Source organism: Oryza sativa, chromosome 1, assembly GCF_034140825.1.
Source record: "Oryza sativa Japonica Group chromosome 1, ASM3414082v1".
Lineage (NCBI taxonomy): Eukaryota > Viridiplantae > Streptophyta > Magnoliopsida > Poales > Poaceae > Oryza > Oryza sativa.
In genome coordinates this window covers 25,511,188-25,521,827 of record NC_089035.1, presented here as the reverse complement: position 1 = coordinate 25,521,827, position 10,640 = coordinate 25,511,188, and the positions used below count along the sequence as shown (strand labels likewise).

At 40.4% G+C, this 10,640-nt stretch overlaps 2 protein-coding genes across 2 annotated transcripts; both read right to left on the bottom strand.

Moving 5' to 3' along the window:
- Window positions 1-340: 340 nt before the first annotated feature.
- On the bottom strand, window positions 341-5,468 carry LOC4326682 (protein SGT1 homolog). Its single transcript, NM_001398280.1, has 10 exons — window positions 5,273-5,468; window positions 3,200-3,269; window positions 2,988-3,112; window positions 2,627-2,765; window positions 2,282-2,378; window positions 2,134-2,199; window positions 1,688-1,826; window positions 1,046-1,128; window positions 845-949; window positions 341-725 (listed from the first exon to the last, which is right to left on the bottom strand). Exons 1-10 carry the CDS (start codon window positions 5,442-5,444, stop codon window positions 618-620), a joined length of 1,104 nt encoding a protein of 367 aa, NP_001385209.1. The 5' UTR covers window positions 5,445-5,468; the 3' UTR covers window positions 341-617.
- A 3,888-nt stretch (window positions 5,469-9,356) lies between these two features.
- LOC4326681 (late embryogenesis abundant protein Lea14-A) lies at window positions 9,357-10,366 on the bottom strand. Its single transcript, XM_026027221.2, has 2 exons — window positions 10,002-10,366; window positions 9,357-9,877 (listed from the first exon to the last, which is right to left on the bottom strand). The coding sequence occupies exons 1-2, from the start codon at window positions 10,289-10,291 to the stop codon at window positions 9,625-9,627; spliced, it is 543 nt and encodes a 180-aa protein (XP_025883006.1). The 5' UTR covers window positions 10,292-10,366; the 3' UTR covers window positions 9,357-9,624.
- Window positions 10,367-10,640: the final 274 nt, after the last annotated feature.

The following is a 10,640-nucleotide window of genomic DNA, read 5'->3' as shown; positions in this document are numbered from 1 at the left end:
AACTAAACCAATTTTGGCGTGAAACTAAACACAGCCTAGCCTGCGGAATTGATTATTTTTCGATGGAAACTGAGCAATTATTTTTCGATCGAAACTCAAACAATTATTCTAACACTCATTGGTTGCATATATTTGTGTTAAGTTATTTTATTTTTGTTGTATGCATATGTACGTTTTTTAATCTAAGTCTTTGTCTATGTTACAATAAGATGAGTTTTTTTTTATATTGGACATAAAAAAAATACTCTAGACTTTCAGATGGGAGAGTAAACAGATAGTCAACAAACTAACTGTGAGCATTGTAGAGGCTACAATTAAGACGAACATCGCATTTCAGGGATGATAGGAGATACAGCACTACTTTGCAATATTAGTAAAACGACAGAGCATTCTGCACTTCGGAGCAAAGATTCAGATAACGTATTCTTGTGTCCAGATGTATCTTCCAAAACTAGGATAAAGTCTTAGACAAGCTAGCCTGTCACACAGAGAGCTTACAATATGGAAACGCAACGAAGAGCATCACACAAAATCCAACTTGACAATGATGCGCGAAATCTCCAGCCAAGTGATGACTCACGACGATAACGAATTTACAGCATGCACGAACCGAGATCTTAGTACTCCCATTTCTTAAGCTCCATCCCATCAGGTGGGCTTCCCTCTACCTTCTTCGAGCCAACATCTTTCCAATTGGTCGACAGAACAGTACCGTTAGATTCAACCTGCAAACAAGCACATCGTTGATGTATAAGTATACAAAGTTCAAACTTACTAAACGCACTTCTGTCAGCAAGGTCACTAGTTATAAACATTTCATCAATTGTGCTAAAGAAAGACATACAAAAGATTTCATCATTGCTCGTCGCATGTCTTCATCAGCATCACTGTAGATGTCACGGAAAAATTTGTTCAATGCAGCATCGCCTTCAAGCTTCTCCTCCTTCTCCTGTTGGAAATTCAAAGTCATGGCAATTCAATAATTACCAGAGTTCAAGGAATGTCCACAGGCAGTGAAACGTTGAACCATGTGCATCATACTAACCTCCTTTTTAACTTCAGCTTCCAGTTTATCCCAGTCTTTCTTGGATTTTGAGGAAGGATATGATGGCCTCTGGGCCGATTCAGCTGATAAAAGAAGGGCTATCAGTAAAACTGTAGGAGAGATGGGGAAAGAATAACAATTGAACCCCAAAAAAAAGCCAGACTTGATCTTGGTTGTATTCCAGTCATGTACAGTTCATGCTTAAGCCGATCTGGCAGTAAACCATCAGCCTCAACAAGGTATTAGCAAGATAACACTCAGAACCCTCTTCCATTTTCATTTAAATTCGATTACCAATTTTTTGTGACATTAATGTGTTCAACAAGCACAGGAACCAGCAAAATGGAAATGACTAGCCTGACATGTGAGCCAGCGATCAGCAAGTGCATAGAACGGCAGACCTTATTGATAACTACCACATGAATGGAAAAGAAGTCATTTCTTTCCATGGCTATAAATCAGCTCACCAGTTACTAACATAAAGCAGTAAATAATTATACCCAGCAAAGTACAGATATTTAAGGGGAACCTCTTATAATAAGATTGAACAGTGCAACTTTCAACTAACCACAAGAAGCAACACAATAGTAGGTTCAACAGTTTTCTGGAAATCAACTGCAATAGTTTTGCTTAGTTTGTTACCTGGAGGGATTATCTTTTGTGGAACAGCCTTTGGTTTTTTATCATAATCAAGTGAGGTCCATGTAATCTGTTCAGCTTTAGCCAGTCTTATTTCAACCTTCGTGGATAGCACTTGGTATCTGCTTTTCTCAGGGATGATCTGATAGTCAAGAGATTAGCAAAAGTTAAGAGGTGAGATGATTGGTACTGTGCATAGAAATCATAATAAACAGATGCTGAGTATTGGTTTTCAAAAAGAACTGTATGTATGGATCAACAGCAATGCAACCAAAGAAAATAGGCAAAGCAGTACACCCAGCTTTATTAGGTTTGGAAGCATATTTCAGGTAAATACCTTACAAATTAGAGGAAATGCACAAACATATTCAGGTCATAACAATATGCACTGTTTCCATTTCCAATGCATTAAGAAGAGAAATAATCCTGGTATTGCAGGGATTGCATACCTTAGAAAACAGACGAGGCTGAAAATGGTACGGCTCCTCTCCAGGGACTTCAATCGACACACTTAACTAAAATGGAAGGCTTAATTAGTGAGCACAGTAAATTAGTAAATATAGATGATTTGCAACAATTTATTGTTAAGGTACACACCATTTGTTCACCAAAATCAACAACAACATTCTCAGCAGGAACACCCTTTGCAAAAATTGTCAATACAACTTCTGTAGCACTGTTGTAGAAGTCGTGCCTGCAACACCAGGTGCATTTCCAGAAAATGTCAGTACCAAATCATTGGGGTTAAAATCCAGCCCTAAGAAGCACTTGGTTTAGTGTCTGAGAAAGGGTGTGGGACATTATCCCATATATTCATGTGGATTCTGTCAAGTGGTTTCCAAAATATAAAGTGGACCCCTCAATTCAGAATAACTTGATACTTGACTAAAGAACTGTATTGGGAAAAGAAGCACAGTGTTAAAGGATTCATGAACTGGTTACCTGTATTTTGGCTTCACTTCTACCATTGGTGGTGTATTATCCATGTTTGCAGCATCATCCTTTTCCTCAACAAAAGAAGCAACAGAGGGGGCAGCTGCTCCATCTTCAGCCTTCTTAACAGGGACTTCACTAAGCTCCTCTGAAAAGAAAATGCACAGCATCAAAGTATGAGAAAGATGTCTCGTGCATACATTTCACTTCAACTTACAGGACTGCTGTGGATATTCATCCCAGAGGACAAATATGTGTGAAAATGCATACTATAATATGGTAGTCTCACGTAATGGTATGCCCCAGGTAAAAATATAACACAATACTGCAAATGTATTAACCAAGCAATGGACTCAAAGGGACAGCTTACCAGCAATGCGCTCATCACACTCCTTCATTAGGCGAGTAAACCTTGAGTCACCAGATGCGAACGAGTAACCCAATTCAAGAGCTGCTTTTGCAGTTTGATACTCCTCCAGTCGTATACATGCAGCGCTAAAGATCATTTGCTTATCAGCCATCATAATAAATTAATGTGCCTAGTCTTTTTTCATAACATTAAATAATTTAGTCAAGACTGACCCTTTACGAAGATAAGCCTTGTGCATTGATGGGTCAAGTTCAATGGCCTTGTTAGCATCAGCTACAGCCTCTGCAAGACAAAGTGCAATTTGTTGCTTTAATATGAAACAGCATGATAATGTCTTTGCAAACAAAACAAAATAAACATGCAGCTAAGTCATTTTAGCACCAGCACCCTTATACTGAGGTATTTTAAGATATAGCAGTGCTGATAATTTAGGGCTACAGGCTACAAAACAACTTACAGCTATTACTGATAAGGATGATTAATGCCTTGTTTGGCAATAAAATTTTGCAACATTTCGGACAGAATTGTCAAAGATATGTGCAACCTGACAAATTTTTACAAAGATCAGAACCAAGGGGAATGATCAAACACTAGTCCAACCTGACTTTTTTTTACAAAGATCAGAACCAAGGGGTTTTCTGCTGGCAAGCAGCAAGTTGTCGCCAGATATCATTTTAGCACCAGCACTCTTATACTAATTCAATACTATGATAACAGACAGAAAACAGTAATCAGCAAACATGCAGGAGTATAGCATTTCCTTGAGTTGGCAAATTTAGCTGGGAATTCTCAGTAAGTAATAGCTGAACAATAACAACAGGTAGACCCATCAAAATCTGCCACGGCTAACTATTGCTCTAAAATAAGAGTAGACCTACTCTCCTACATAGCTAGCTAAACAGTCAAGCACACATATCTTTATAAATTTCTTGTTTTATCTTACTTTGTAAATCAAAAGGAACAGGCAAGATCAGCACACTAAGGAGTTAAATTTGATTGTTTCATCAAATTTTAAATATCTGTTTTTGTTTGCTATATGCAATCATTAGGCATGATATGCGGTGCAGATGAAATTTGGATATATAGAACAAGGGAAATTTTAAACAATCATTAACATGCATCATCTTGGATCATTAGTTGTCAATTTTTTCTACAGCGCACACCAGCTTTGTCATATACTCCCTCCGGTTCTATATTAATTGACATTTTGAACAAGATTGATGTCAAACTTTTATAACTTTGACCATCAATAACTTTAAAAATATTTAGTTTAAAGGAACTAGAACAACATATATAGATTTGTCTTTTAAAGCACTATAATAAAAGTAAACATGCATTTATTTATTATATATATTATAATAGAAAAATAAGATCAAATATATATCTTGTAGACCGTGTCATTGTCCAAAACATCAATTAAAATGAAACCAGAGGGAGTACAATAACTAGAAATAAACAAGCAACTAAGTATGGTTCACTTAATGAAGTCTGACTTCCATACAAAATGGTTAGTGGGTTCAATCAAGTATACTTTAACAGTTGAACAATACTTTCTCATCCTTTGATTTTTAACTACTCCAAATATCTCTCACGCTTCCAAACTCAATTTACCCCCTACCAATTCACTACTGCGCACCATCATCATTCATGCTTGACGTAAATCATTTAAAAGCCCTCTGAATTGTGCCTAGGATTCTGGTCAGAAGTGTCAAGTGTTTAGAAAATGGAGTATAGCAAGTCAACTCTCACCTATCGAACAGATTTCCCCAGTCCAATAACCCCCGACCTAGACCAAATCCAAATCACACAGTACGGCACGCGAACGGAATGGTTCGAATTCGAAACATGGTATTTGTGGCGTCCTCATATCCCCCACAAACAACTATGCTGCTTCTTTCGACTAGGATGGTACCTGCCACAATGCAGCTATGCCCTCCTTGCGCTCAATATCTCCTCCTATCAGCAAGTCAACTGTCACTAATAAAACTTATTTTGGCCCATCCCATGACCTTCACCCTAGATCCTTCTCCAAATCACGAAGCGCGATCACACACACGCACACGAATTGCTTGAACACGCAAAACAAACACCGGTTTGACGTAACTCCCGCAAATAGGCGCAACAAACCACGAATCAAAAACGCACAAAACCACACACCCCACGCCTCACGATCTCATCTACATCCACACAGACTCCCCAGACCACCACCACCACCACCGCACACACGGCAAACCAATCTAATCGAAGGAAGGGGAGGAAGGGGGAGATTGCGAGAGATGGATTACCAGTGTAGTTGCCTAGCTTGATATGGGCCTGGGCGCGGTCGGCGTAGAGCTCGGCGGTGGCGGGGCTGGCCTCGATTGCCTGCGTGTAGAGCTCGGCGGCGAGCTCGAAGTCGTCGTCGACGAAGGCCGCCTTGGCCTTGCTCTCCAGATCCGACGCGGCGGCGGTTGCCATGGCGGCTTGGCTTTTGCGGCTGCGGTGAGGAGGCCGGGGGATGCGGGTGGGGGAAGACCAGACGAAGACTTCGCGGAGGGGTAGAATAAGATCACGGTGAAAGGCCTTTTTAAGGGCCCGTGTGGCGAGTTTCTAGAGAGTTCGATGCGGGAGAGGCCGGGCCGACGCTTGGAATTTCATTTTTCTTCTCTCTCTTTTTTTCTTTGCCTTTTTTTTTCTCTTTATCTTTTTTTTTCTTTCGTGTGGGTCAAGTCGTCTCTCTGGTGGTTTGTTTTTTGTTATCCGGAAGCCAGGAAGTTTCCGGAATCATTTGGGTTTCATTGATGTTTAAGCGTTGCAAGTTGTGTGTTTAGTGCACTTATTCGGATTGTGATTAGGAAGCGACTACTAGCTGGCAGACCATCCTCCCTTGTCATCATGGTCTCATACTCTCATGTGGCGTTGAGAATTTGAGATCAATATCCAAAGTTCTAAGCGGGTTTTCCTGGTGGCTGGTGATCAAGTCGGTGATATGGATAATTCCCGTCTCCCGATCACAGCCACAAGCCATGCCAAAATTCAGCGTGTCGATCGGAGTGTCTGAATTCGTAGAAGTTACCACGATTGTGGAACTCAATTTCAGAGGACTTGTATCAAAAAGTAGCACACTTTTCGGTAGGAGCCACTAGTGAGTACTACTCCCTCCGTCCCAAAATATAAGAATCTAGAACTGGATGTAAAATTTACATGTCCAGATTAGTAGTACTAGAAAATATCACATCCAGTCCTATGTTCTTATATTTTAAAACGGAGGGAGTATCTATTTGCATAGAGCAAACTTTTTTTTAAAGATTAAGGTGGCAGGAGCTCTGCCGACTATATTAGAAGAAGTAAAACAAAAAACAAACAAACAGGTCCGAGAGTATATATTACATAAACATTACAAAACAGAAATTAATAACTTTAGGCCATGTTTACTTCCCACCTGGAACGTTTGAACACATACATAAAGTAGCTAAAAAATTAACTAATTGCACAGATTGTGACTAATTTGCGAGACGAATCTTTTAAGCCTAATTGCTCCATGATTTGACAATGTGGTGCTACAGTAAATATAATTAAAGGAATAGAAAAAGGAGCATCCACGTTCGCTCTCATGGCCTACAAATTCTCACATTAATCGGAGAAAAAAAAACAGAGTCCATATAGAAATACAATTTAGAAATAGCTGAAATTCGGAATTAAAAAATAAAGAATATTAAAAGAGGAGACTAGAGTCCATATAGAAATACACTTTAGAAATAGTTGAAATTTGGAATTAAAAAATAAGAAATATTATAATAGGAGTATAGAGTTCATATAGAAATACAATTAGGAAATAATAGAAATTCGGAATTAAAAATAAGGAATATTAGAAGAGGGGTATAGAGTCCATATAGAAATACAATTAGGAAATAATAGAAATTCTGAATTAAAAATAAGGAATATTAGAAGTAGAGTATAGAGTCCATATAGAAATACAATTAGGAAATAACCAAAATTCGGAATTAAAAATAAGAAATATTAGAAGTAGAGTATAGAGTCCATATAGAAATACAATTAAGAAAAAAATAGAAATTTGGAATTAAAAAATAAGGAATATTAGAAGTAGAGTATAGAGTTCATATTGGAATTTAAAACCAACTAAAATTCAGAATAAAAAGGAGCCTCCACGTTCGCTCTCATGGCCTAGAAATTCTCACATTAATCAGAGAAAAATAAAAAGCAGAGTCCATATAGAAATACAATTTAGAAATTGCTGAAATTCAGAATTAAAAAATAAGGAATATTAGAAGAGGAGACTAGAGTAGTTATTACACATTAGTAGTTTTGAAAAGTTATTGCAAAATTTAAAATTATGTTGTCATTGTAATATATTTTATAATAATATAATGAGAAAACATATATGCTTTTATATGAGAAAATATAATGATGCTAGCCGCGCAATCTACGCGGGCCACCATGCTAGTTTTGCTAATGATGAATTAATTAGGCTTAATAAATTCGTCTGCGGCTTACTGATGGATTCTGTAATTAGTTTTTTTATTAGTGTCCGAACACCCTATGCGACACTCTATATAATATCTGATATGACACACCAAAACTTTACAACTCTAAAGCTATACAACCCCTTAGACACAGAGTAAAAGAGGCTAGTAGCTGACTGGAAGCGTAAACGCAAGTACGCTTTGTTCTAGGTCTTCTATGATTAAGTTTATTGTCAGCTTCCTTGAATTCTCCCTGAAAAATTCTACTATTTCGTTGCAACTAGATATGCCACCAGGTTGTGAGTAGTGCCCCCGTCCTCTGGCGGGATTGTGCCTTTGTGGCGCTGTTTGTTATTTGAATCACCCAATCTATAATATTTTGGGCTTGTGCAGCCACGGACAGTGGTGGATCTAGAAAGAAATAACAATGGAGTATGAGTAAACTAGATAGCAATAGAGTCTCAATAAACTAGATAGAGTTACTAGATAGAGTTACAGTTCCCCCTTTCATCTACATATGGTAAAAATTTTAGTAGGGTTTTTTTTGGAGACTCTTATAGTTTTCACGCCAATAGTGAGGGTTCGAGACCCGCCATCCCATGCTAGATCCGCCCCTGGCCAGAGGATTCCTTCTTTTTAGTGAGTGTATTCCAGACTTGTCTTGTGTATGCGCAGTCACGGTACAGGTGGTCTACATCCTCAAAAGCTTCTCTGCAAAGGGAGAAAATCCAATCACAGGCCAATGCCTAATTAACAAGTTTTCTTCTATTAGGGTCTTTTGGTGCAGGATCAGCCAGCCCATGAAGCGTTGCTTTAGCTGTGCCGGCGTTTCCCAAACCGTGGTCACGAACTGTGTTTGTATTTGCATAAAACAAACTTAAAATATATATACCACTTCACAAAAATGTTGAGTCTAAACTTCACTCACATATCAATATTATTTTCTAAAAGAAGTCTAGCATTACGCATTTACTGTAATATTTATGCTCAGATTTATCTTTTCTTTTCTTAATATGTAGGTCAAATTTAAACTTAATTTTTGTGAATTAAATAAGTCATTACACTGCACATCATTAATTTTTTATACAACCATTTGCACTTGAATTTGCATTAATTCATTTTTGGAGTTTGAAATAACCAACACTCAATTAATCATGTGTTTATCTCGTTTTACGTATCTTATCATTTTTTTTCTTTTCATGTTCTATCAAACAAACCCTTTAGAACAGATACAATAACAGACTATAAGACAGCTATAAACACATATTGAGGAGATAAAAGAAGAGAGAGATAAGCAGCAGGCTATAAATCTGTAGCCAACTGCAATACGGACTATAAGACACAATGTGTGTATGACAGGTGGGACCAGATAATATGTGTATGACAGGTGGGACCAGATATTAATAATGTACTATATATTTATAGGTAACTATTGCATGAATTAACTATTAAATTGGTTGTAGATAATTTGGAGCTAGTGGTTGACTAGTATACAATTAAACTTGCTCTTAGTGAGCGAAGGTTGTGTTATCTAGTCTAAGTTCATAACTCATCTCTTATTTTCTGTATACACGTTTTCTAAATTGGTAACAATTTATAAGATAGTCCGATGGATGATGGGTCTATTCGCTGCAACTTTTCGGCAGCTGCAGCCGTTACAGTGACTATATTGTTTATACACATTGGTACTGTTGATGTAGTTGCAACTGCTGCAGCAGCAAGCTGCACCGAACAGAGCCGATAAGTCCAATGGATGAGAAGTCCGATGGGTATGCAATCTATCGAATGATTGTTCCTGTGAACTTTTATGGGGATGTTTTGCAAACTAGTATAATGGGTATAATGGGTTTATAGATGTTATTGTTCCTTCCAATGCCTAAGATTAGACAAATCGTCACAACCACAATTTGTGAGCAGATAAGAAACACGGTTGCATGGGCTGATGGGCAGCATCACCAGAGCCTGCCAAGAAAATACAGGGCCGGAGTACACATATCGAAGATTGGCACCAACTAGCTAGTATAATCTGAGCAATCCTAACGCCAATTAAATGGAGCAAACAGCAAACAACTGACAATGCTGCAACAAGATTTTCACCGTACGTACATTCCTTATTACACGCAAGTTAAATTAACAAACCACTTGGGCTATGCCCCGATGAATCAGAAAGGTTTTCAGAAGAGGAGGTCCCGGAAGGTGGGGAGCTTCATCTCACCCTCGGTGGCGAGCGGGATGGTGAAGCTGCCGACGACGGGGAGGTCGATGGTGATCCCGACCTCCAGCACGTAGTCGATGTCCCAGTCCCCGCTCACGTCCTTGATCAGCGACACGATGAAGTCGTACGGCACCTTCACCGGCAGCTCCAGATTTGTCGTCCCGCTCGCCGCGATCCACCCTGGGTCAGGCATCGTGCCGGACGCTATCACCCTGCAAAAATTGACGCAAATCGCGCGAGAACCAGCCAGCTGACTCTTTTTTAATTTGCTTCGGATAATTTGAACACGAACTAACTGGATGCGCCGGCTAACAATTATGTAAATAATGCACGCACTTGTCGCCGCTCTTGAAGGTGTAGGTGAGCTCGCAGATGGGGATGCGGTGCGAGTAGGGGTTGTTGACGTCGAGGTGGCTGTGGAGCGTGATGCACTCGCGGCTGACGCCCTTGAAGGAGACGCGGTCCAGCGTCGCGTCGGGCTTGGGGATTTTCGCGATCTTCTCCGCCACGAACCCCTTGGCCCTGTCCACCAGCCCGCCCACCCCGCCTCGCTCCCGCCGCTCCTCCTCTCCACCTTCCCCATCGTCCCGCTCCTGCCGATCTCCTCTCTCCTCCGCCGCGCTCATCCTCTCGCTCGCGCGCGCGCACGTCGTGACGGATCGGTACACGTCTCTGTTGCTCGTCGCGGCTGCTGCGCTCTCGCGTACGCGCGGCGTGTTCTGCCTGCGTTACCATTCCGGCCGTGTGCATGCGCACGGGTCGCGGGCTCGCGGCTAGGCGCGACACGCGGGGAGTGTGTCTGTGTGTGTGGATCGATGCACGCATGCGCGCGCGCGCACTGGTGCACGGCCACCACGGAAACGTTTGGTCCGCGAAGCGTGCACTGCGCGCGGCCTGTACGGCAGATCGGGCAATGATTGTTTACGCTGTCTTGCGCGAAACCTGGGAATAAAGCGGCGCAGGGAGCTGGAATCT